At 50.4% G+C, this 27,065-nt stretch overlaps 1 protein-coding gene across 2 annotated transcripts in view; it reads right to left on the bottom strand.

Moving 5' to 3' along the window:
- The window catches only part of LOC123755724 (RING finger protein 17), a 928,112-nt gene that overhangs the window by 373,642 nt on the left and 527,405 nt on the right, over window positions 1–27,065 (bottom strand). For both annotated transcript variants that reach the window (XM_045738465.2, XM_069300037.1), the window contains one exon: window positions 1,166–1,321. In XM_045738465.2, coding sequence (XP_045594421.2) covers window positions 1,166–1,321 — 156 coding nt within the window. The remainder of the gene's footprint in view (window positions 1–1,165; window positions 1,322–27,065) is intronic.

Genomic DNA, 27,065 nt, shown 5'->3' with positions numbered 1-27,065 from the left:
AGAAGACAGAAGAAAAAGAGGTGATATGATCACTATGTACAAAATAGTAACAGGAATTGATAAAATCGACAGGAAAAATTTCCTGAGACCTGGTACTTTAAGAACAAGAGGTCATAGATTTAAACTAGCTAAACACAGATGCTGAAGAAATATAAGAAAATTCACCTTCGCAAATAGAGTGGTAGACGGTTGGAACAAGTTGGGTGAGAAGGTGGTGGAGGCCAAGACCGTCAGTAGTTTCAAAGCGTTATATGACAAAGAGTGCTGGGAAGACAGGACACCATGAGCGTAGCTCTCATCCTGTAACTACACTTAGGTAATTACACACACATACATACACACACACACAAGAAGGTACATTGGGATTGTGAGGATATATAGCATAGTGATTACATTCTTGTAAAGCCACTAGTACATACTTCATTTTGGGCAGAGGTGTAGAGAGTGTTGAAAAATCTTGGGCCTTTGATATTGATAGAGTTTTCTTTCAGTGTACCAATTGGACCCCCTGCTTTTCAATGGGTCTATTTTGCACATCCTGTCATGACTCCTGGTCTGGTGTGATGATATTTCCATATACAAATTTGAAACCAGTCCCTCCAATATTTTCCAGTTTCCTTCATGGTGCCAATTAGGTCATATGTCATTACCCAGAGCCCAACACCCATTGAATATTATGTTCATATCCTTAGCATTACTCTATACTGGTTGTAATGGCGTATACTGGGTAAACCAACCAATTGAAATATTATCATGTGTTATGTGAACACAAGTTATTCAACACACACACACACACACACTTATAAATAGAGAGAAACAATTGGTGAAACGGCAGAGGATAACACAGGAAGTGGTAGCCAAATCCAGCACTGGGCATTGACAGGCAGCAGACACAGCCACCCCATAACCTTTCCGAGTGTCTCCACCCGGAAAAATTATAAATGTTCACTTATTTTTTTTTTCTTACATTTTGCATACAAATTAATAATTTTATAATGGAAGATTATTTTCTGGAATTGTTTTTTATATTTTGCTCATAGGCAGGCATGACCACTGTCCAAGGGTTAAAGTTAATTGTAAATTTTCTAAGGAATGGCTGAAATATTACCTAGAAACAATTTCAGAAAACATGTATGGCACATATATAATGAAGGAATAAACTCACCAACAGTGGGGACTACACCTTCTGATGACTTCTTTATAGCTTTGCCGTTAATTTTCTTAAAGAGCTTCCTTATTTTCTCCCAATCAGATTTACGTTGTACAAAGAAGAAAGATGGGCTCTGAATATGAGTAACTTCAACCTCTTCCTCCATGAACACTTTAAATAAGAGGAATCATAAAAATTAGTTGTCACAAAATAACTAATACGTAACAAAAAGTATTAGGCAAATACTACTTACTACTGTAATTGATAGTTTTCACTGAGCATGAACATAATTTTCTAAGTGCAAGATAGTAAATAACTGAGAATACAATTAATCTTAATCTTAATGGAATAAAAAGAAAAAGCATGAACACAGCAATAAATGTATGTTGATATGTTGTATGTTGGAGTATCAGCAATTAAAATGTATTTTTGTACTTTCTTACAAGTTACCTGTAAACATTTCTTATTTTTGCTTGAAATTACCTTCTTAAAATTATATGTTAGCTTAAGGATCTGACCGAAACGCTATACATGCTAGTGGCTTTACAAGAATGTAAAACTCATGTCTTTGACTCATGAACCCAATGTACCTTCTTGTATATACATAAATAAATAAATAAATAAATGTAATAAAAATGCCTCTTTCTGGAGGAGCGTCAGAGGCTCCCAGAAGCTATCTTGCCGAGAGAGATACATACTAAAAAGTCATATCAGTCACAGAAGCTCTGTTTGACCTACCCAAGACCAGAGCCAGAACGTAAACCACTCAAATATACTGCACGTGAGTGACAATTTGCCAACTTTAGAACCTTAGAATCTCTTTGAAGTACATGGAGAAATTTTAAAGAAATTCTTCAAGACCTTTGTGAAATCAAAGATGGTTATCAGCAGTTTTTTGGTGCCCATATCTACAGATTTACATCAATGAACTGGAAAAAGTGCAACGAAATTCAACTAAATGGCTCCCAGAATTGAAAAACAAAACCAAACTTATTAAGAGAGGTTAGAGGCATTAAATATTCTGTAGCTAGAAGACAGAAGAGAACGAGGTGGTGTGATCTCCACGTGTAAAATACTAACTTATCAACAATACTGACATGCACAGAATTTGTGAAAACTAGAACTTCAAAAACAAGAGGACATGGGTTCAAACTAAGGAGACAAAGCTGCCAAAAAAGTATTAGAAAGTTTTCTTTTGCAATCAGAGTGGGAGATAGTTGAAAGGAGTTAAGAAAGGTGGTGGTGGTGGATGCCAAAACTGTCAGTAGCTTCAAAGCACCATATGACAAAGAAATGGGAAGACAAGACACAACAAGCAGAGCTCTTATCCTGTAACTATATTTAGTTAATCTCACACACACACATACACACTCAATATTGTAGCTGATGTGTGGAAAAAGGCTAACATAGTTCCAATCTACAGAAGTGGAAACAGGGAAGACCCCTTTAATTATAGACCGGTATCATTGACAAGTGTAATAGTCAAAATATTGGAAAAAATAATTAAAACTAAATGGGTAGAACACCTGGAGGAAAACGATATAATATCAGACAGACAGTATAGTTGCTCAGTTTTTATGATTGAGCCACAGAGATTTTACAGGAAAGAGATGGTTGGGTTGACTGCATCTATCTGGACCTAAAAAACCAGCGTTGAATGTAATGAAACGCCATTTTCTGGGCGAGTCCCGGAGGCTCCCCGGAGCTGATATGGATACCCTAACTATTTTGCATCAGACGATGTGGGTGGAGTTCTAGGCCTACCAGGGGCCACAAGCCAGAACCTGGTCCCCTCAGAGAGGCACGGGGAGCAATGGCCCATAGAAATGCACATGTGATTTGGAGCATTCTATATCTGCCATCGACCGGGACAGGCACCCAGAAAGATAAGCGCCACAAAACAAACCCCTATTCTGGTTAAACAACAAAAATCAACAAATGAGTGGACAGAACTCCCCCAGGAAAACGAACTAACAAGCATGACGTCATGCGAGCCGCGCCGCATGTCTACGCAGCTCCCCCCTCCCCAGGAGGGGGGAATGGGAAGCTCTAGACCCCCGCGCCAGCGATCCCCGCCTCAGTTCTGAGGCTGGATATCAAAACTGTGAAAAAACCCCGCCGACCGGAGGGCGGGAGGGTGCCGGGGAGCCTCCGGGACTCGCCCAGAAAATGGCGTTTCATTACATTCAACGCTGGTTTTCTAGGGGGAGCCCCTACGGCTCCCCGGAGCTACCTCACCAAAGACTACCTAAAAAACAAGGGGACATACCCGGGAGGCGGTCGGAGAATCACTCCACAACACGAAGTCGAGACAACAACCCAAGGTATAGCATTCGCCAGAAAAAGGGAGAACGGCCGCAGACGAAGAAAACCTATGATCACGACCATAGGAGCCAAAAACCACTGCGCCTGAGAAGAGCAAGAAGCTCTGCCACACGGCCCCCAGAGGCGAATGCCAACACAAAAAGAAAACCGAGGCAAAGCAAACCTGACCCCAAGGAGCCACAACCACCAAGGAGAAGAAAAACAGGAGAGCACCCTGTCCAAAGAACAGGACGACACAGGCAGTGCATAAGCAGGCCGGAGGTGCAACAACGCACGATACAACCTGCGAAACGGCGCAGAAGGAATATCAATACCGAAAGCTAGCAGCAGAAACCAAGGTGCCAGACCCAGGAACGGCCCCAAGCGCCTCTACATCCTCCGCAAGCCAATCCTATGACAGCCCCAGGAGGGAAAAGAAAACGCAGGACCAAAACAAAAATGCCACAAGTGTGCAAGACCACTTCCACAAGTGCAGCTGATAGGGAAGGAACTCGCATAAGGAGCCGCCCCGCACCAACATCCCGCAGAAGGGCAGGAGCGAAAAGACACATTAGGAGGAGCAAAATCGCTCCCAGGAAAACTAGGAGCGCCGAGACAGTGTGGAGAGAAGAGATATTCACAAATGAACAAAAAGGCCAACACCCAGAAGCTGCTGGGAAGAGGACCCACAAGCCCTAGAAAGGACCGGAGGGAAGCTCAACCGAATGACGACAGACGCACCAGAAAACGGGAAGGAGCAAAACCGTCCCGAACCTTCGAGAACAAAAAGAGCAAACACAAAGGACGAAGGCCCCAATACCCCGTCGCACCCGAGATCAAAAGTCACGCAGAAACCCCAAGAAGAGGGGGAAATGACGGAAGAAGGCCCGTCCCGGAAAAAGGGGCGAAGATCGTACAAAAGCACCCACCGACAGGACAGAATCAACGGGTACAACGGACAAGGAAGCCAAGCCCAGGGAGGGGCCGACGCCCACAAAGCAAGTGCGGAGAGGGGGAACGGAAAAACCCCACACCACAAAACTGCAAGTCCCCCCCAGAGGGTTAGAAACACCCCGGCGGGGACCAACGGGGCCTGAGGCCTCTCACGTGAGCCCCACCCCAGCCCTGGGAACCCACCCTGCAGGCCCCGGGGCCGAGCTGTCCCCTCAAAGCCCCAGCGTCAAGAAAACCCCGGGGCAGCCGTGAAAAACACGAAGGAAGGGAGCCCACTAGGCTCTGGAACTTGAACCGAAACTGGAGGATAGGCGAGGGGCGAGACGAAGACCCCAAGCTCATCCCCAGCCAGCACAATGAGGCGAGGACAAGACAGTGAAACCAAGGAACATGGAAAAACCAGGCCCGGCACAGTAAGACCGGCAAGGAAGGAGAGCCCCAGAGGGAGCACGGAAGGGCCGAACATAACGCCACAACCAACCCCGACACGCAGCTGCAGTACCAAAACCGCAGCAAAACGTCACCAAACTCCCCGAGGAAGCGACAGAGAAGACAGATAAATCTTACACGAGTGGCACACAAGGGGACATAGGCGGAAACCGAGCACCCAACTAAGCCACAGGGACGGTAGAAGAAACGTGTGCAGTGTAACAGGCAATCAAAGGAACACATTAGGCAGCCCAACATGGGCTGACCCCATACACAGCCCCAAGAGCAGAGATGAGAGTGCCCAAGAACCACAGAATCCGCCCGACAGGCAAACGACAGGGGAGAGGCGGAAACAAAGAGCCAGAACCCAACCTGCAAGCACAAGGAGGCGAACACAAAACCTCCGACACAGGAAAACTTACTACCAAACAGGCACCCTCACCGTTGCACTGCGGAACAAGGTGGAGGCGGGGCCCCGAACTCAAGCAAGGTTAGACAAGCATAGGAGAGGGGCAGGAGGAGTACAGGCAGGAACCGTCTCGGAAGGGACAAGAGGCCACCTGCAGGCACCCGTGAACCGAGGAAGGAATCAGGTGGAGAGAACAAGAGCTGCCCAGTATGGGCTAATAGCCCTGCAGTAGGCACCTCGGGTGATACGGTCAACGTTCTCAAGGACGTATGTACACCCATTCCTACTCCCAAAAACAAAAACAGCGTCAGGACGAAGGAGACGCCAAAACCGCACCAATTCACCTGCAGAACATAGGCCCTGAAGGGCCATGACGCAAGCGTTCGAGTCCGTATCCGCCGGAGGCGGCCAGTGCGCCCATGTTGGAGAGGAGGGGAGCAGCAAAGGAGGCTACCCACCCTAGAACGCAGGAAAAAACCTCATGAATTCCCCACTGCGGCACCCCAGAACACCCCCAAAGCAACGGCGCACGGATGGGATTAAGAAAAGAGCGACAGGCGAAGCCCCCCCCCGAGAGAATTGGAGCAGAACACGTGTGCACACCGCTCGGAACCAAAACAAACTCCCACGGTGCATGCGCAGGACGCGAAAGAAAGTAGCCCAACCAGGTGAGAAGTAGCCCAAGCAGGCACAAAGTAGCCCAACAAGGCGAGAAGTAGCCCAACAAGGCGAGAAGTAGCCCAACAAGGCGAGAAGTAGCCCAACAAGGCGAGAAGTAGCCCAACAAGGCGAGAAGTAGCCCAACAAGGCGAGAAGTAGCCCAACAAGGCGAGAAGTAGCCCAACAAGGTGAGAAGTAGCCCAACAAGGCGAGAAGTAGCCCAACAAGGCGAGAAGTAGCCCAACCGGCTACAAGGAGCCCAACCTGTCCAGAACAGAAAGAACCAGTATGGAGGCAAACTCCGGGACATGCAGGAGGAAGCCGCAAAGGCCAACCGCACCGCAGGCGAAGAGATGCGGTTAGCTGAAAACCTCCCGAAGACGGAACCGAAGAAACCACAGGGACACGGAACCGAACCCGGGGAGGAGCAGAACCCAAGACCAAATCGTACGCAGAGGGGGGAAAGAAAACCCCACTCCTCGCAACAGTAAGCCCCGCTCAGAAGGACGGAAATCCAGGCGGGGCGCAATGGAGCCCAAGGCCCCCAAGGCCGCTCCTCGCCAACCCCAGGAGCCTCTGCACCAGGCCCCGGGGCCGAGTCGACCTCCAAAGCCCCGGCCTAACAAGAAAAAGCCGGGGCAGCCGAGAGAGCTGAAAGAGAAGGGGCCCACTGGTCAAAACCCCGGAGCATCGGCCGGAGGAACAGACTCGAATGCCTCCGCAGCTACCCCGGACGGGGCAACCCCCGAAACTGCCCAAGTCTTAGAACCTCTAACCCCGCCCCGACCCCGAAGCCTGCAGATGCGTAGGGGCCGGAAGCAGGAGGGGAAAAACCAGGGGGCGTGGAAGGAACCAAGGCCGAAGCGACCAAAACCACCCAAGTCTGGGACCCTACACAAGCGGGGCAGCATCGGGGCGTCCGGGGAAGCGACAAACCAGAGCGTGTTGCAACATCCTACCCTGCAACGCGCGAGCTGCCTGCACCCACGGGAATTCATCAGCAGACTGGGTGGATGGAGTCACGAACAAGCAACAAAGCTCGCAGGACTCAAGGGTCGAATGTGTCACCGACCCAACAGGCAGCATGACGGAGGCAAAAACAAGGAGAGTCACCCTGAGACAAAGGGACAGAGCAACCCTCAACTCGCACAAAGCGAGAGGGGACGCAAGGGTCTCCACTATTGGACCCGAGAGCCCCCGGGGGGTTTCCCAGGGCCCCTAGACTGGATCTGCTAAGGGTTATCCCAGGCAGGGCACTGCTAACTGGCACCCCAAACTACCAAGCAAACTGCTAAAGCTGAACCCATGGGACATGTCCACTCGCAAGGGCAAAGCAGGGGGTGCCACCACACAAACGAACCTAATATAAGGGGGGGGGGAACACAAGGAAGACCCCCCCTACCAGGCAAAAACAAAAATAAAAGAAAAAACCACACAAGTGGACAACGTACCCAGAGGGAACAGAGCCGGCCGCTGTCATAGGTGAAAACTAGCTACGCAGTACCCTGCACCCCACCAGTGCGATAACTACCACTTACCCCAAGATAAACAAGGGAGTGAAACCCCCAAACCCTCAAGGCGGCCAAATGCCAAGCAGCGAAAAGCCAACAGAGGTAGACCCAAGGTGACTTGTGGAAGGCAACCCCAAGCCCCAAGGGCGGTACTTACAGGGCACTCAGGGAAGGTGACCCTAAGCACATGCAGCCCGAGTACCTGAGAATACTACTCCCAGCTCACACGACCTCCGTAAGAGCAGCACTGCAAACAAGTCACAGCACTGAGACAAGACTGGAGCTGGAGCCAAACGACCGTGCATGATCCCATCAGCCGAGGAACTGGGGCGGGGATCGCCGGCGCGGGGGTCTGGGGCTCCCCCTTTCCCCTCCCGGGGAGGGGGGAGCTGCGCAAACATGCGGCTCGCGTGACGTCATGCTTGTTAGTTCGTTTTCCTGGGGGAGTTCTGTCCACTCGTTAGTCGATTTTTGTTGTTTAACCAGAAAAGGGTTTGTTTTGTGGCGCTTACCTTTCTGGGTGCCTGTCCCGGTCGATGGCAGATATAGAATGCTCCAAATCACATGTGCATTTCTATGGGCCATTGCTCCCCGTGCCTCTGTGAGGGGGCCAGGTTCTGGCTCGTGGTCCCCGGTAGGCCTAGAACTCCACCCACATCGACTGATGCAAAATAGTTAGGGTATCCATATCAGCTCCGGGGAGCTGTAGAGGCTCCCCGCAGAAAAGGCTTTCGACAGAGTTTCCCATAAGACGTTGTTCTGGAAACTGGAACATATTGGAGGAGTGACAGGTAAGCTACTAACATGGATGAAAAATTTCCTAACTGACAGAAAAATGAGGGCCGTAATCAGAGGCAAGGTATCGGATTGGAGGAATGTCACGGGTGGAGTACCACAGAGTTCAGTTCTAGAACCAGTAATGTTCATTGTCTACATAAACGATCTACCAGTTGCAGAATTACATGAACATGTTTGCTGATGATGCTAAGATAATAGGGAAGATAAGAAACCTAGATGATTGTCATGCCCTTCAAGAAGACCTGGACAAAATAATTATATGGAGCAACACTTGGCAAATGGAATTTAATGTGAATAAAACCAGTGTTGAATGTAATGAAACGCCATTTTCTGGGCGAGTCCCGGAGGCTCCCCGGAGCTATCCCAGGCTGATATGCTAATGTCAGACTTTGGCATCAGTCATGTGTATGGAGTTCTTAGGCCTACCGGGGACCACGGCCAAAACCGTGCCCCCTCAGAGAGGGAAGGGGAGCAATGGCCTATAGAAGCCCCCGTGTGGTTGGAAGCATTCTATGTCTGCCATGGACTGGAACAGGCACCCAGAAAGGTAAGCCCCTCAAAACAAACCCCTATTCTGGTTAAAATTGCTACCAAAAGCTGAACTAGTGGATAGAACTCCCCAACCGAAAACAAGCAAACTAGTGTGACGTCACACACCGCCGCGCCGCTGTCTGCGCAGCTCCCCCTCCCCGGGAGGGGGAAGGGGGAGCCCCAGACCCTCCACGCCGGCTACCCACACCTCAGTTCTTGAGGCTGGATGTCAAAAATGCGAAAGAAATACTGATCGGAGGGAGGGAGGGATGCCGGGGAGCCTCCGGGACTTGCCCAGAAAATGGCGTTTCATTACATTCAACACTGGTTTTCTGGGGGAAACCCCGTTGGCTCCCCGGAGCTAACTACCCACAGACGGAAAAAGAGGGACTTACCCGGGAGGCGGTCGTCGCTTACTCCTCAACTCGAAGCCGAGACAACTGGCTGCAACCGCCGACCCAAAGCAACACAGGCCCGACGGGGCCCAGGGACATTCACAAGGTAACGAGCAGCCAGGACCCTGTTCAACCGCCAAAATCCCCGCGCCCGAATATCAGACCGAGACATATTCCCAAAGACGGCAGCAAGAGCCGCAAACTTACGAACGTCATGGGCACAGGGATAGACCGCAGGCTGGCTGGACTTTATAACCCTGCGGACGACCTGGGAGACCTGAACCCACGAACAGGGAAGAAGGGAAACCGGATACACCCACAGCGCGTCCCCAGACACAGAAGCCGTGGCTCGCAAATAACGGCGAAGCGCCGCAACCGGACACAAAACATGATGCACCCCCAGCCTGACCAACCAAGCATCAACCACCCATGGACCCCTCCAGAATGCAGCAGTCTCATTCTTCGCCAGAAAAGAAGGAGACGGCTGCAAGCAAACAAAACAATCACCACGACCAAAAGAGCAGAAACCCCTGCGCCGGAGGAGAACATGAAGCTCCCCTACCCGACCCCCAGAGGCCAAAGCCAACAAGAAAAGTGCCTTGGAAAAACAATCCTGAACCGAAGAGGCCACAACGAAACGAGGAGACGAAAGGAAAGCGAGCACTCTGTCCAAAGACCAGGACGGCTCAGGCGACGCATGAGCAGGCCGGAGGTGAAACAATGCACGAGACAGCTTGCGAAACGGCGCAGATGAAACATCGATACCGAAAGCAAGCTGAAGCGGCTCCGCCAGCGGCGCACGATACGGGACGACAGTGTTAGGCATAAGATGACGGTCCTGAAACAACCACGAGAGAAAGGACAAGACCACCCGAATAGACAAGGAACTAATACGACGAAGACGCAAAAAGAAACAGAAGGACCGCCAGGAAACTTCATACTGCCGCCGAGAAGAAGCCCTCAGGTGGGACACCAACAAGGAGGCCACCTGATCACTATAGAGATGATGATAGACTCGAGTCAAAAAACCCATATGCGAAGACTCGAGGAGAAGATCGAACCAGCCACGTGACGTACCGGCCCGATCTGCTGAAAGAGGCGGAGCTGCGGGAAAACCCTTGGGTTCGGACACCGAGCAACCAGCGCCTGAAACCAAGGCTGGGCCAGCCACCAAAGGGCCTGAAGGACAACTCTCCCCTGGTAAGTCTCTAAGCGAGTCAGGACCTGGAGCAACAGCCGAACTGGGGGAAAGAGGTATAGGAACCCCCTCCTCGACCAGTCTAGGCGAAAGGCATCGACCTCGCGATCGGGGAAGGGCGCCGCATAAACGGGAAGACGCCGCGACCACGCCGACGCGAAGAGGTCCACCTCAGAGCGCCCGAACGTCTGGCAAAGCCAACAGAAGGACTCGTCGTCGACCGTCCACTCCGTGGAGAGGGGAGCGAAACGAGACAGGGCGTCGGCCAAGACGTTGAACACGCCCCGTACGTGAACCGCCAGGAGAGCCAAACCCCGAGAACTCGGCAGACGAGTCACCCGAAGCGACCAACCCCAAAGAGACAAGGACCACATCGAACCCCCGCGGTTCAGGCAATGAACCACCGGAGAGCAGTCCGAATGGAGCCGAATCGTCGATCCGCGGGCCACCCGAATCCTCCCCAGAGCAAACCACACTGCCGCGAACTCCCGCACCGTGCTGTGAGCTCGACGGAAGGACGGATCCCAAAGCCCCTGGCCTGCCTGGTGAGCATTGGTCACAAAACCCCAGCCAAGAGACGACGCATCCGTGTACACATCGAGCGAGGGCTCGGGTAGGTGCCAAGGCACCGAACCCCGAAAAACCCTTAGAGGAAGCCAGTGACGCAGCAACCGACGCAAGGCCCCCGGGAGTCAAACTCTGCAATAGCGAGAGAGGCGGAAGGGGGAACCCCGAAGGAACCAGAACAGCCGTCGAAGCCAAACCCGACTCGGCGGGTAGAACACCATCGCGAAGTTCAGGCTCCAGCACAGCCCCTCGAGCAACCGCCGGGTGACCCGAGGGACCTCCAGAAACAGACAAAGGCGGGACCGCAGCCACGGGAGAGACTCCAAAGGGAGAGACAAGGAGGCGGTTCGAGAGTCCCAAACGAGACCCAGCCAAGTCCGAACCTGAGAGGGAACAAGATGGGACTTCCTCCAGTTCACCAAGAACCCGAACCCGGCGAGCTGGGAAAGAACCAAATCCCTGGCTAGCAAGCAAGCTGACCGGCTGGGAGCCCAAACCAGCCAGTCGTCGAGGTAGGCCAACACCCAAACACCTAGGAGACGCAAACGAGCCACCACAACCCGTGTAAGGTGTGTGAACACGCGAGGTGCCAGGTTCAACCCGAATGGGAGACAACGAAAGCGGTAACTCAGACGCCCCACAACCGTGGAAAACCGAGCCAGTCCCTGAACCGTGGATGAATCGGGACATGCCAATAAGTGTCCCGGAGGTCCAGGGACACCATCCAAGCTCCCGACTCCAAGAGGAGCCAAACCTGAGACAGCGTAGTCATCTGAAAGGAGGGGCAATGAACCCAGGGGTTCAGACGGGACAAGTCCAGAATGAACCGCAGGTCCACGCAGTCTCATTTCGGAACCGGAAACAGACGGGAAACCCATCTGAGGGACGACGTCGTTTCGACGACGCCCAAGAGTACCCACTCCAAGACGACTCGACAGAGCGCAGGGGAAGAAACCTGCCCTGCCAGCCCCGACCCCCCCAAGGGAGGAGGGGCCACCCAACGCCACTGCAGGCCGCGAGACACGACCCGAAAGGCCCACGAATCGTGGGACCAGGCGCGGGCGAACAGTGCAAGCCGCCCCCCCCACCCCATCGCCCCGTCAATAGGGCAAACCGCGAAAGGGCCGGCGACCCTTACGAGACCCAGAATCCCGCACAGAGCGAACAAAGCACCGACCAGACGAGGGAGGGTCCGCAGGAGGAGCCAACCCCGAACCTGACACCAGAGGCCTACCACGACGAGAGGAACCCCGAGCCCTGGCACGACTTTTCCGGGAAGACCCACCCCGGGACCCCCGGAAAACCAACAAGTCCGACATCAAACGACAAGCTGCCAACGCAGCCTGAATAAACTGCGCCACGGCCGACTCCTCAAACAAAAGAGGACAAAAAGGTGAAGAACGCCTAAGAGCCAGAACCCAAGCAGATTCCACGGAGGAACCCAGCACCGTCTGCCGACACGCAAGACAGGAAGCATAAAACAGGGAAACCGCATCCCGTAAAATCGGCGTGAAGAGCTTCAACAAGGCAGCCGACGAATGCGCAGACGAGGACAAGGTGCCGGACCCTGTGACGGACCCAAGCGTCCTCACATCCTCCACGAGCCAATCTGACGACAGCTCCAGGAGGGAAAAGAACCGCAAGGCCAAAGCCAAAAGGTCCTGGGCGCCAAAGTCCTCCGCAACGAGCGTCGCCGAAAGGGTGGGAACCTGCACATGGAGCTGAATAACGCCCACATCGCAGGGAAGGGTAGGGGCAAACAAGCACTCATTCAGTTACTCAAGCTCGCCTCCCAGGAAAACCTGAAGCACCGTGGAAGCTTCCCGCCACTCCAGCGTGCGGGAACGACAGAAGGAATGCCAGGAATCCAGAACAAACAAGGGGCAGTCTGCTAGCCAGGACGACTCCGGAACCTCGTAACGGAGCCAGAAAGAGAACGGAGTCCCAAACCTGAATTCGGACGGATCCATTTCCGAGGCATAATCCGGGTCACGCAGGAGGTAAGCTGCAAAGGCCCTCACACCACACCAGGTTGGATGCGATAAGCCGAAAACCTCCGGAAGGATGGAACCGACGTACCCGGGGGAACACGGAACCGAACCCGGGGAGAGGCCGACACCAAATCCAACTCGTACGCAGAGGGGGGAAAAGAAAACCCCACTCCTTGTAACAATAAGTCTCGCTCAGAGGGAAGAAAAACCCAGGCGGGGTCCAGCGGGGTCCAAGGCCCCCAAGTCAGCCCCTCCCAAGCCTCGAGGTCTTTCACCACAGGACCCGAGGCCGAATCCTCTCCCCAAGCCCCGACCCCACAAGACAAGGACGGAGCAGCCAGAAAAGCTGGAGGAAGGGGGGCCCACTGGTCAGACCCAGAAGCTTCGGCCGGGAGACAAGACTCGAATGCCTCTGCCCCCCCCCCCGGAAGGGGCACCTCTCGAAGCTGGCCGAGTCTCAAGATCAAGTAACCCCTGCTCCGACCCCGAAACCCTCAGACGCTTCGGGGCTAGAAGCAGGGAAAGGGGGGACCAGAACGAACAAAAGGGGAAGGACGAGGAGGTGCGGACTGAACCAGGATCGAAGCGACCCCCACCCCCAAGTCCGGGTCTCGAAAAGCAAAGCGGGGCAGCCGGGTGAGCAACCAACCGAGCTCGTTACAACAGACGAAACCTAGACCAACGCACGCGCCGCCTGTACCCGAAGAGAATCATCAGAGGATTGGGTAAATTGAGTCACAAGCAAGCAGCAACACTCACAGGACTCAGAGTCGAAAGTATCACCGACCCAACAGGCAGCGTGGCAGAGGCAAAAACAATGAGGGTCACCCTGAGACAAGGGGACCGAGCAACCCTCAAACTCGCACACAACAAGTGGGGACTCCGGGGTCACATCCATTGGACCCACGCGCCCCCTAGGGGATTCCCAGGGTCCTGAGCGTTTACTTGAAGAGGACTCGCGCTCAGGTAGTCCCAGGCAGGGTGCTGCAAACCGGCGCCCAAAACTACCAAGCAAACTTCTAAAGCTGAACTCCAGGGACGTGTACACTCACGGGGACCTAGCAGGGGGCGCCACCGAGGAGAACAGTGGAAGGGCAAAAACAAACTGAATAAAATGACAGAACCCCCCACCAGGCAAAAAAAAAAAGGAAAACAAAACCCAACAAGAGGACAGCGAACCCCAAGGAACAGAGCCGGCCGCGATGTCGGGAATAAAAGCTGTGCAGCACCCTGCGCCCCTACCAGTGCAAACTGCCTCTTACCTGCCGGTAACAAGGGAGAACAGAACACCCAAGAGCCCAACAGGCGGCCGAAAAAATGAAAGGTAAAATGGACCAGCAGAGGCAGACCCCGAGGAGCCTGTGGAAGGTGGCCCCAAGCCCCAAGGGCAGTACTTACAGGGCACCTAGGGAAGGCAGCCCTAGGTGCATGCAGCCCGAGTACTCAAGATAACTCCTGGCTCTCGCACCCACAAAACAAACACCACACGCAAAGCACAGTGCAGTAGCGACACCGGAGCCAGAGCACACGACCATCGCCTATAGCATCAGCCTCAAGAACCGAGGTGTGGGTAGCCGGCGTGGAGGGTCTGGGGCTCCCCCTTCCCCCTCCCGGGGAGGGGGGAGCTGCGCAGACAGCGGCGCGGCGGTGTGTAACGTCACACTAGTTTGCTTGTTTTCGGTTGGGGAGTTCTATCCACTAGTTCGGCTTTTGGTAGCAATTTTAACCAGAATATGAGTTTGTTTTGAGGCGCTTACCTTTCTGGGTGCCTGTTCCGGTCGATGACAGACATAGAATGCTTCCAACCACACGGGGGCTTCTATAGGCCATTGCTCCCCTTGCCTCTCTGAGGGGGCCGTGGTCCCCGGTAGGCCTAAGAACTCCATACACATGACTGATCCCAAAGTCTGACATTAGCATATCAGCCTGGGATAGCTCCGGGGAGCCGACGGGGCTTCCCCCCCAGAAATGCCATGTTATGGAATGTGGAATGGGAGAACATAGACCCCACACAACCTATAAATTATGAGAAATCCTTAAGGAATTCTGACAAAGAAAGGGATCTAGGGGTGGTTCTAGATAGAAAACTGTCACATGAGGACCACATTAAGAACATTGTGAGGAGCCTATGCTACACTTTCTAACTTCAGAATTGCTTTTAAATACATGGATGGCGATATACTAAAGAAATTGTTCACGACTTTTATTAGACCAAAGCTGGAATATGCAGCGGTTGTATGGTGCCCATATCTTAAGAAGCACATCAACAAACTGTAAAAGGTGCAACGACATGCTACTAAGTGGCTCCCAGAACTGAAGGACAAGAGCTACGAGCAGAGGTTAGAAGCATTAAATATGCAAAAACTAGATGATAGAAGAAAAAGATGCGATATGATCACTACGTTCAAAATAGTAACAGGAATCAATAAAATTGATAGGGAAGAATTCCTGAGACCCGGAACTTAAAGAACAAGAGGTCATTGATTTAAACTAACAAAACAAAGCTGCCGGAGAAATATACGAGAATTCACTTTTGTAAATAGAGTGGTAGACAGTTGGAACAAGTTAAGTGAGGTGGTGGTGGAGGCCAAACCCATCAGTAATTTCAAAGCATTATATGACAAAGAGTGCTGGGAAGACAGGACACCATGAGCGTAGCTCTCATCCTGTAATTACACTTTGGTAATTACACACTCACACACACACACAAAAAGAATATTGTGCGAGGAGCCTATGCCACGCTTTCTAACTTCAGAATGGCTTTTAAATACATGGATGGCAATATACTAAAGAAATTGTTTACGACTTTTGTTAGGCCAAAGCTAGGATATGCAGCGGTTGTGTGGTGCCCATATCTTAAGAAGCACATCAACAAACTGGAAAAGGTGCAAAGACATGCTACTAAGTGGCTCCCAGAACTGAAGGGCAAGACCTACGAGGAGAGGTTAGAGGCATTAAATATGCCAAAACTAGGAGATAGAAGAAAAAGAGGCGATATGATCACTACGTACAAAATAGTAACAGGAATTGATAAAATCGATAGGAAAGATTTCTTGAGACCTGGAACTTCAAGAACAAGAGGTCATAGATTTAAATTAGCTAAACACAGATGCTGAAGAAATATAAGAAAATTCACTCTTGCAAACAGAGTGGTAGACGGTTGGAACAAGTTAAGTGAGAAGGTGGTGGAGGCCAAGACCGTCAGTAGTTTCAAAGCGTTATATGACAAAGAGTGTTGGGAAGACGGGACACCACGAGCGTAGCTCTCATCCTCTAACTAAACTTAGGTAATTACACACACACACAATGCTGGAGGGGTGACAGGGAGACTGCTGACATGGATGAAAAATGTTCTAAATGATAGACAGATGAGAGCGGTAATCAGAGAGAATGTATCTGTCTAGAGGAGTGTTATTAGCTGAGTACCACATGGTTCATTTCATGCACAAGTAATGCTTATCGTCTACATAAACGATCTACCAGAAGGAATACAGAATTATATAAACATGTTTGCAGATGATGCTAAGATACTGGGGGAAGGCAGGAGACACAGAAGAGTGTCATGCACTTCAAATTGATCTAGATAAAATAAATGCTTCGAGTGTCAAGTGGCAAATGGAATTCAATGTGAAAAACCACGCGTTGAATAAAATGAAATGCCATTTTCTGGGCAAGACCCAGAGGCTCCCTGGAGCTATCCAGGATGATATGGACATATTAGACATTGGCATCAGTCAATGTGAACGGACACATTTGTTTATTTAATGTGAATGGAGTTTTAGGCCTACTGGGGCCCACGAGCCAGAACCTGGTGCCCATAGAGGGGCACGAGGAGCAATGGCCTAAAGAAACCCCCATGTGGTTGGAAGCACTATGTCTGCCATCGACCGGGTCAGGCATTCAGAGAAGCAAGCACCACAAAACAAACCCTTATTCTGTTTAAAATATTGCTACCGAAAGTCGAACTAGAGGACAGAACTCCCCAAATGGAAACTAGCAAACTAGCATGTCGCCGCCATGTCACCGCGCTGCTTGTCTGCACAACCCCCCTCCCTCCCCAGGAGGGGGGAAGGAGCAGCCCCAGACCCTCACGCCTGCTGTCCACCCTGCTGTTCTGAGGCTGGATGTCAAAACATGCGAAAAAAACCCGACCGGAGGGAGGGAGGGCTGCCGGAGAGCCCCTGGGTTTCACCCAGAAAATGGCGTTTCCTTACATTCAACACTGGTTTTCTGGGAAGAGCCCCTTCGGCTCCCTGGAGCTACTTACCCAAAGACAAAACCAAGAGAGACTCACCCGGGAGGCGGTCGGCATTCGCCCCTGAACGCAAAGTCGAGGCAACTGGCTGCAACCGCTGACCCAATGCAACACAGGCCCGTCTAGACCCCAGAATACTGACCAGGTAGCAAGCGGCCAGGACCCTGTTCAACCTCCAAAATCCTCGTGCCCGAATGTCAGCTCAAGACATGTTAACGAAGATGGCAGCCAACGCAGCAAACTTACGAATGTTGTGGGCAGAAGGATTGACCGCAGGCTGGCTGGACCTAATAACTCTGCAGACAATCTGGGTGACCCGAACCCTGAAAGAGAAAATGTGAAACCGGGTCAACCCAAAGCATGTCCTCAGTCACGGAGGCCTTGGCGTGCAAAAACCAGCAAAGAGCTGCAACCGGACACATCACATGATGCACCCCCAGCCTCACCAACTAAGCTTCAACAACCCAAGGACCCCTCTGGAAAGCATCCATCTAATTCTTTGCCAGAAAAAGAGGAGATGACTCCAACTGAACAAACCTAGCATCAGGACCAAAAGAGCAGAAACCCTTGTGCCAGAGGAGAGCAAGAAGCTCCCCCACCCGACCCCCAGAGGCCAATGCAACAGGAAAAATTGCCTTGGAGAAACAATCTTGAACCGAAGGGGCCACTACAAACCGAGGGGGAAAAGGGATAAGAGAGCACCCAGTCCAAAAACCAAGACAGTTCAGGCGGCACAAGAGCAGGCCGGAGTTTTAACAAAACACGAGACAACTTGCGAAACGGAGTAGAATAACATCAACGCCGAACACAAACAGCAGCAGCTTCGCCAGCACAGCACGATACGAGGCGACAATATTTGGCATAACGACGGTCCTGAAACAACCACAGGAGAAAGGACAAGACAACCCGATCAGAAACCGAAGTCAACTGATGAAGGGACAAAAGGAAATGGAAGGTCCGCCAGGAAACTTCATACTGCCGCCAAGACGAAACACGTAGGTGGGACACTATCAATGAAGCCACCTGCTCACCATACAAGTGATGATTGACTCGAGTCGCAAAACCCGACGCGAAGACTCAAAGAGAAGAGCGAACCAGCTACATAACGGACCAGTCCGATCTGTTGAAAGAGGCAGCCGTGGGAAGACCCCTGGGTTCAAACACTGAGCAAGCAGCGCCTGAAACTAAGGCTGGGTCTAGTAGTCCTCTTGGCTCCACCAAGGAGCCAAAAGGACTACGCTTCCTCTGTAAATCTCCAAGTGAGCCAGGACTTGGAGCAACAGCTGAACCAGGGGAGGAGGTACAGGTAACCCAACCTCGACTAGTCCATCCACAAGGCATCAACTCAGATGGCCTCGTAGTCAGGGAATAGCGACACGTACAACTAGAGATGTTGACCTTAAAAGGTCCACCTCCGGGAGCCCGTACGTCTGGCAGAGCCAACTGAACGAGTTGGCATCGACCGTCCATTCCCATTTGGACAAGGAAACGAAGCGTGACAGGCCATCCACCAGTACGTTGGACACCCCCCTGAACGTGTATAGCCAGGAGAGCCAAACCCCTAGAACTCAACAGATGAGTCACCTGAAGTGACCAGCCCCCCAAAAAGCAAAGGACCGCATCGAACCCCCTTAAGGCAATGAACCACCAGGGAGCAGTCCGAATGGAGCTGATCCACAAGCAACCCGAACCCTCCAAAGCGACATCCACATCTACGCGAACTCCCGCACCATGCTGTGTGTCCAACAGAAGACCAGATCCCACCGTTCCTGCCCAGCCTGGTGAGCACTGGTCACAAAGCCCAAGCCAAGTGATGACACATCTGTGAACATATTGAGTGAGGGTTCAGGTAGGCACCAAGGCAACGAACCCTGAAAAACCTGATGAGCAAGCCGGCGACACAGCAGCCGACGCAAGGCATCCGAAGGCCGAACCCAGTGATCGCGAGAGAAGCAGAAGGGACGTCCTCAAAGGAACTAGAACAGCCAACGAACCCAAACCTGACCCGGTGGATAGACCATCATGGCAAAGCTTAGGCGCCTGCACAAACCCTTGAGCAACCTCCAAGTGATCCGGGAGCCCCCCTAGAAACAAGCAAAGGCTCCAGCTGAAGCAGAGACTCTGGAGGGAGAGACAAGAAAGTGTTCCGAGAGTCCCACACAAGACAAAGTCAAGACCGAACCCTGAGAGTGAACCAGATGGGACTTCCTCCAGTTCACTAGGAACCCGAACCCGGCGAGCTGGGAAAGAACCAAATTCCTGCCGAGCAGACACATGGTCTGGCGTGGAGCCCACACCAGCCAGTCTTCAAGAAAGACCAGAACCCGAACCCCTAAGTGACTCAGACAGGCCATCACAACCCAGGTAAGGCATGTGAAAACGCGAGGGGCCAGATTCAAGCCGAAAGGAAGCCAACGAATGCAGTAACCCCAACGTCTCACAACAAAGCTGAGTCAGTCCCTGAACCCAGGACGAATTGGGACGTGCCAATAAGCGTCCTGGAGGTCAAGAGACATCATCCAAGTGCCCGGTGCCAAAAGAAGCCGGACCTGGGACAGTTGTCATCTGAAAGGAGGGGCAATAGACCCAGGGGTTCAGATGAGACTAGTCCAGAATGAACCGCAGGTCCGCACAGTCCCGTTTCGGGACCAGAAACAGATGGAAAACCCACCTGAGAGACGTTGTCGTTTCGACCATGCCCAAGTGAAACCACTTCAAGATAACTCGACAGAGAGCAGGAGAAGAGGCCCATCCTGCCAGCCCCCGAACCCCCCAAAGGAGGTGGGGCCACCCAACGCCATTACAGGCTGCACAAAACGACCCAAAAGGCCCACAAATCGTGGGACCAGGCTTGAGCAAACAGAGCGAGCATCCGCCCCATCACCCAATCATGGGAAGAACCGTGAAAGGGCCGACACCCCTTTCGAGAACCAGACCTACACACACAGCAGTCATAGCGCTGACCAGACGAAGATGAATCCAAAAGTTGCATCGGCCCCGAAAATTGCACCACTGGCCTATCATGACAGGAGGAACTCCGAGGCCTGGCATGACTCCTCTGGGAAGACCTCCCCCCCACAGGCCCCCCCGAGAACCAACAAGCCCAACAAAGGATGACAACAGGAAGCTGTTGCTTGCAGATACTGCCTAACCCCAGAATCCACAAACGGCAAGAGACAAAAAGGTGACGAAAACCTCAGAGCCAGGACCCACGCAGATTTCAAGGAGAAAGCGAGCCCTGCCTGCCGACAGGCGAGACAAAAAGCAAAGAACAGAGACACCGCATCCCGCAAGATCGGCACAAACATCGTCAACAGGGCACATGACACATGCGCCGCCGAGACCAAGGCACCAGAACCAGGAATGGCCCACTGCGCCTCCACATCCTCCTCAAGCCAATCCGAGGACAGCTCTAGGATGGAAAAAAATGTAAGACCAAAGCCAACAGGCCACGAGAGTGCAAATCATTAGCAACCAACACAGACGAAAGGGTGAGAACCTGCACGTGAAGCTGCACTATGTGAACATCCCGAGGAAGAGCAGGGGTGAACAAGCATGCATTGAGATACTCAAACTTGTCCCCCCCCCCACCCCCAGGTAAACCTGGACCACAGTCGGAGCCTCACTCCACTCAAGCGAGCAGGACCAACAGAACTGTGCCAAGCCTCCAACGACAAAACAGGGCAGTTCGCAAGCCGGGATGACTACAGAAGCTCATAACGAACCCAAAGAGGAAACAAAGAACTAAACTTGAAGGAAGATATATTCATTAAAGAGGCATAATCCGGGTCATGCAAGAGGTAAGCTACAAGGGCTTCCCGCACCTAATGAGGTGGGATGCGGGAAGTCAAAAACTTCCAGAAGGCTAAGACCAATGGACCCGAAGGGATATGAAACTGAACCAAGGGAAAGGGGCTGAAACCAAATCCAACTCATACACATTAGGGAGGAAAGGAAATCCCCACTCCTTGTAACAACAAGCCACACTCACGAGGTACAAAAACCCGAGCTGGGTCCAACGGGGTCCAAGGTACCCAAGTCAACCCCTTCCCAGCTCCGGGAACCTCCACAAAGGACTTGGGGCCAAGCCATCCCCCAAAGCCCCGCCTAAAAAGAAGCCGGAGCAGCCAGAAAAGTAGGAAGGAAGGGGGGGCCCACTGGTCAGACACAGATGCTTCGGCAGGAGGAACCGGCTCGAATGCCTCCGTTGCCAGACTGGAAGGGGCATCCACCAAAACTGCCAGTCTCGAAACCAACTAAACACTGCCCCTTCTCCGAAACCCTCAGATGTTTTGGAGCAGGAAGCAGGGAAGGGAGGACCTGGATGAACCATAACAGGGAAAGGATGAAGGGGTGCAGACTGAACCAAGGTCGAAGTGACTAACACCCCCAAGTCCGGGACCCTATAACTAAAACAGGGCAGACTCGGGTCTTCCAGGTCAGCAACCAACCTATCGTGCTGCAGCAACCCAAAGAGCGTGCAATGCCTGAGCTGCTCACACCTGAATAATCATCAGTGGACTGGGTGTATTGATTCACAAACAAGCAACAAAACTCACAGGACTCTGGGTTAAAGTTGTCACTGACCCATCAGGCAGCATGACGCAGGCAGGAACGGTGAAGGTCACCATTCACAGAAGACGAGGGGACTGAGCAACCCTTAAACTCGTACAAGGCGAGGGGTGGACCCAGGGGTCACATCCATCAGACCCATGCACCCCCATGGTAATTCCTAGGGTCCTGAAATGAAACTAATGCTCAGGGAAGGCCCAGGCAGGGCACTGCTAACCGGCACACAATAGTACCAGCAAACTGCTAAAGCTGCACCTCCAGAACAGGGGCCAAGTGGAGGGCCACCAAGACACAATAGGGTGAGACCAACCAAGAGGCAGATCCCTCCACCAGGAAGGAAGGCCCGAGAGAGAAGAGAGAGTGAGAAAAAGTGATCACAAGATCACAAGGTGACTTATGGAAGGTGGCCCCAAGCCACCTTGGGGGCCTGGTAGCCTGGTGGATAGCGCGCAGGACTCTTAATTCTGTGGCGCGGGTTCGATTCCCGCACGAGGCAGAAACAAATGGGCAAAGTTTCTTTCACCCTGAATGCCCCTGTTACCTAGCAGTAAATAGGTACCTGGGAGTTAGTCAGCTGTCACGGGCTGCTTCCTGGGGGTGGAGGCCTAGTCGAGGACCGGGCCGCGGGGACACTAAAAAGCCCCGAAATCATCTCAAGATAACCTAACCTAAAGCCCTAAAGTCAGAACTTACAAGGCACCTAGGGAAGGGGGACCGTAGGCACATGCAGCCCAAGTACTTGCGAAATTACTCCTGGCTCGCCGCCACCAAGAAACAGCACAACACCTTAAGGCACAGAGCTGGAGGACAAAACAGGAGCCAGAGTCACACGATTGTTGCCAAGCACATCGGCCTAAGAACTGCCAAGTGGATAGCCAGCGTGAGGTTCTGGGGCTCTCCCTTCCCACTCCCAGGGGAGAGGAGAGTTGCACAGACAATCGGCGCGGTGACATGGTGATGACATGCTAGTTTGCTAGTCTTCATTTGGGGAGTTCTGTTCTCTAGTTCGGCTTTCGGTACCTATATTTTAACCAGAACATGGGTTTGTTTTGGGGTGCTTACCTTTATGGGTGCCTAGTGCCTGACTCGGTTGATGGCAGACATAGAATGCTTCCAACCACACAGGGATTTCTATAGGCCATTGCTTCTCGTGCCACTCTGAGGGGGCCAGTTTCTGGCTCGTGGTCCCCGGTAGGCCTAGAACTCCATTCACACTGATGCCAAAGTCTCATGTATCCATATCAGCCTGGATAACTCCAGGGACCCGAAGAGGCTTTCCCCAGAAAATGCTATATTTTGGAATGTGGTATTGTAGAAAAGAAACCACAGAAAACTTCCAAAGTATATGGAAAGAAATTCAAGAACTCTAATAAAGAGCGAGACCAAGGGGTGGTTTTGGATAGTAAACTGCCACCTGAGGTACAACACAAAAAACATTGTGACAGGAGTATATGCATCGCTTTCCAACTTCAGACTAGCTTTTAATTATACATATGGTGAAATACTAAGGAACTGTTTATGACTTTGTGAGACCAAAATTTGAGTAAGTAGTACAGTAGTTGTATGGTGCCCATATCTAAAAAAAAAAATATCAATAAACTAGAAAAGGTGCAAAAGCTTGTTGCAAAATGGCTTCCAGAACTGAAAAAGTGAGTTATGAAGAGAGGTTAGAGGTATTAAATATGCCAAAACTAGAAAACAGACGAAAAAGAGATCACAACATCAAAAATAATAACAGGAAGCAACCAAATAGACAAAGAGGAATTTCTGAAACTGGCAATATCAAGAACAAGAGGTCACACATTCAAGCTAAGGAATCAAAGGTGCCAAAACAAGTTTAAGTTTTCGTTTGCAGACAGTGATAGATGGTTAGAGTATGTGAAAAAGTAGTGGGAGGCCAAAACCATCGGTAGTTTCAAAGTAGTGTATAACAAGTGATACAAAATAGCTGGGAAGTGCCGAGTGCTGGGAAGACAGACACCATGAATGTAGCCGTTATCCTGTAACTATACACACAGGTAACTACACACATGTGCGACTACAGGAGAATAGGCAAGTACGTAAAAGGGAAAGATCGACCTTTGAGGATCACCCTAAACGGTGCCAAACAGATGGAAGAAGTACTAAGGAATGCTAGAAAATTGCAAAGTGATGAGGATGGGAAAGGGTGGTCGTTAAGACGAGATCTTTCAAAAGAAGATAGAGAGAAGCTGAAACTGAACCTAGGTTACCTAGGTTGCCTAGGAACCTAGGTTGAACCTAGAATGTCAAATATCTCTTCCTCCTTCCTGGTAAATATCAAATCTAGCATGGAGGGAACGTCCCCTTCCCTCATCCTCGTAGCTTGTTTAACATGTTGATACAAGAATGTTTCCAGGATGAGGTCTACAAATTTACAGGTCCAAAAATCTTCTGTTTAGCTTCATATGCTTCCCAGTCTATGGATTTCAAGTTGGTCACCGACTATTAACAGTCGTGATCTATCGTTATCCGCTCTCGCTATAATCTCTCTCATTATTGTTATAAGACCTTCACGTTTACTATCTAGCTCCTCCTTTGACCATGTGCTGCTTGGCGGTGGACTATATGCATTTATTATCATTAGTTTATCATCCTCATGGCAGATCTCTAGTGCTATTATGTCAACTTCTTGTGGATTGGCAGTCATTATTTCGTTCACCTTTAGGTGTTCTTTTACCAGCACAGCAACGCCACCGCCTTTCCTAATTTTTCTGTCCCGTCTCCAAATTGAGTAGCCCCTTGGGAATATGACCTCATTTAAAATTACATCTTCAAGTTTTGTCTCCGTGAGTGCAACAATGTCTGGTGTCTGCAGCTGTATTACATCACTTAACTCCAGTATCTTCGATACTGGAGTTCGATACTAAAGTATGCAATGCGTTATAAGCTGGAAGAAAATAAGGAGGTTGAAGCAGTTGAAAAACCAGACTTCAGGAGAGGACATTATGGTGACCTTAGAAATTTTTTTAGTGAGTATAATTGGACAGACTTGATGCTAGGCAAGGAAGTGAATGAGATGTATGTCAAGTTTTGTGAAATATATGATAAAGGCACGAAAAAATTTATACCAAAACAGAGATGCAGAACTAGGAAACAGGATTGGTTCAATAGAAATTGCGAGACGGCTAGAGACCAAAAGACACAAAAATGGAATCAATACAGGAAGAGGCCGAACCCCCAAACATACCAGCGATACAAAGATGCGAGAAACAACTACACGGCAGTGAGGAGAGAGGCAGAAAGAAATTTTGAAAAAGGGATTGCAGACAAATGTAAAACAGAACCAGGTCTATTCTATAAATTCATAAACAACAAATTGCAGGTAAAGGATAATATTCAGAGGTTGAAAATGGGAAATAGATTCATGGAAGATGAAAAGGAAATGTGTGAAACACTAAACGAAAAGTTCCAAAGTGTGTTTGTACAAAATGAAATCTTTAGGGAACCAGATACAATAAGAATTCCAGAGAACAACATAGAGCACATAGAGGTGTCTAGAAACGAAGTGGAAAAAATGCTTAAGGAGCTAAGTAAGAACAAAGCAGTTGGTCCAGATGGAGTTTCACCATGGGTTCTGAGAGAATGTGCACCTGAGCTCAGCATTTCACTTCAACTGATTTTTCAGGCATCCCTGTGTACAGGAGCTGTAGCTGATGTGTGGAAAAAGGCTAACATAGTTCCAATCTACAAAAGTGGAAACAGGGAAGACCCCCTTAATTATAGACCTGTATCACTGACAAGTGTAATAGTCAAAATATTGGAAAAAATAATTAAAACTAAATGGGTAGAACACTTGGAGGAAAACGCTATAATATCAGACAGACAGTATGGTTTTCGATCTGGAAGATCCTGTGTAACGAACTTGCTCAGTTTTTATGATCGAGCCACAGAGATTTTACAGGAAAGAGATGGTTGGGTTGACTGCATCTATCTGGACCTAAAAAAGGCTTTCGACAGAGTTCCCCATAAGAGGTTGTTCTGGAAACTGGAACATATTGGAGGAGTGACAGGTAAGCTACTAACATGGATGAAAAATTTCCTAACTGACAGAAAAATGAGGGCCATAATCAGAGGCAAGGTATCGGATTGGAGGAATGTCACGAGTGGAGTACCTCAGGGTTCAGTTCTTGCACCGGTAATGTTCATTGTCTATATAAACGATCTACCAGTGGGAATACACAATTACATGAACATGTTTGCTGATGATGCTAAGATAATAGGGAAGATAAGAAACTTAGATGATTGTCATGCCCTTCAAGACGACCTGGACAAAATAAGTATATGGAGCAACACTTGGCAAATGGAATTTAATGTGAATAAATGCCATGTTATGGAATGTGGAATTGGAGAACATAGACCCCACACAACCTATAAATTATGTGAGAAATCTTTAAAGAATTCTGATAAAGAAAAGGATCTAGGGGTGGTTTTAGATAGAAAAATGTCACCTGAGGACCACATTAAGAACATTGTGCGAGGAGCCTATGCTACACTTTCTAACCTTAGAATTGCTTTTAAATACATGGATGGAGAAATACTAAAGAAATTGTTCACGACTTTTATTAGACCAAAGCTGGAATATGCAGCAGTTGTATGGTGCCCATATCTTAAGAAGCACATCAACAAACTGGAAAAGGTGCAACGACATGCCACTAAGTGGCTCCCAGAACTGAAGGACAAGAGCTACGAGGAGAGATTAGAGGCATTAAATGTGCAAAAACTAGAAGATAGAAGAAAAAGAGGCGATATGATCACTACATACAAAATAGTAACAGGAATTGATAAAATCGACAGGGAAGATTTCCTGAGACCTGGCACTTCAAGAACAAAAGGTCATAGATTTAAACTAGCTAAACACAGATGCCGAAGAAATATAAGAAAATTCCCCTTCACAAATAGAGTGGTAGACGGTTGGAACAAGTTAAGTGAGAAGGTGGTGGTGGAGGCCAAGACCGTCAGTAGTTTCAAAGCGTTATATGACAAAGAGTGCTGGGAAGACGGGACACCACGAGCGTAGCTCTCATCCTGTAACTACACTTAGGTAATTACACACTCGCATCCTGTAACTACACTTAGGTAATTACACACTCGCATCCTGTAACTACACTTAGGTAATTACACAAACCCTTCAGGCATGTATTGAAGTCTCCCCCTCCCTCTTCCCCTACTGACCATCCACCAGGGTGCAACTTCCACAACAGCTGCCAAACTTTTGGGTACATATTTACTGATAGTGAACAAATGCATTGGGTGTAAGGTAAACCCAACCCTTTCTGTCACTAGAAGGAATTGAACTAAGGCTACCTAATTTTGAGTAGAG

Source organism: Procambarus clarkii, chromosome 43 (assembly GCF_040958095.1).
Source record: "Procambarus clarkii isolate CNS0578487 chromosome 43, FALCON_Pclarkii_2.0, whole genome shotgun sequence".
NCBI classification, from domain to species: Eukaryota; Metazoa; Arthropoda; class Malacostraca; order Decapoda; family Cambaridae; genus Procambarus; species Procambarus clarkii.
Note: the sequence above shows the minus strand (reverse complement) of the source record. Positions and strands in the feature narration are given on the sequence as shown.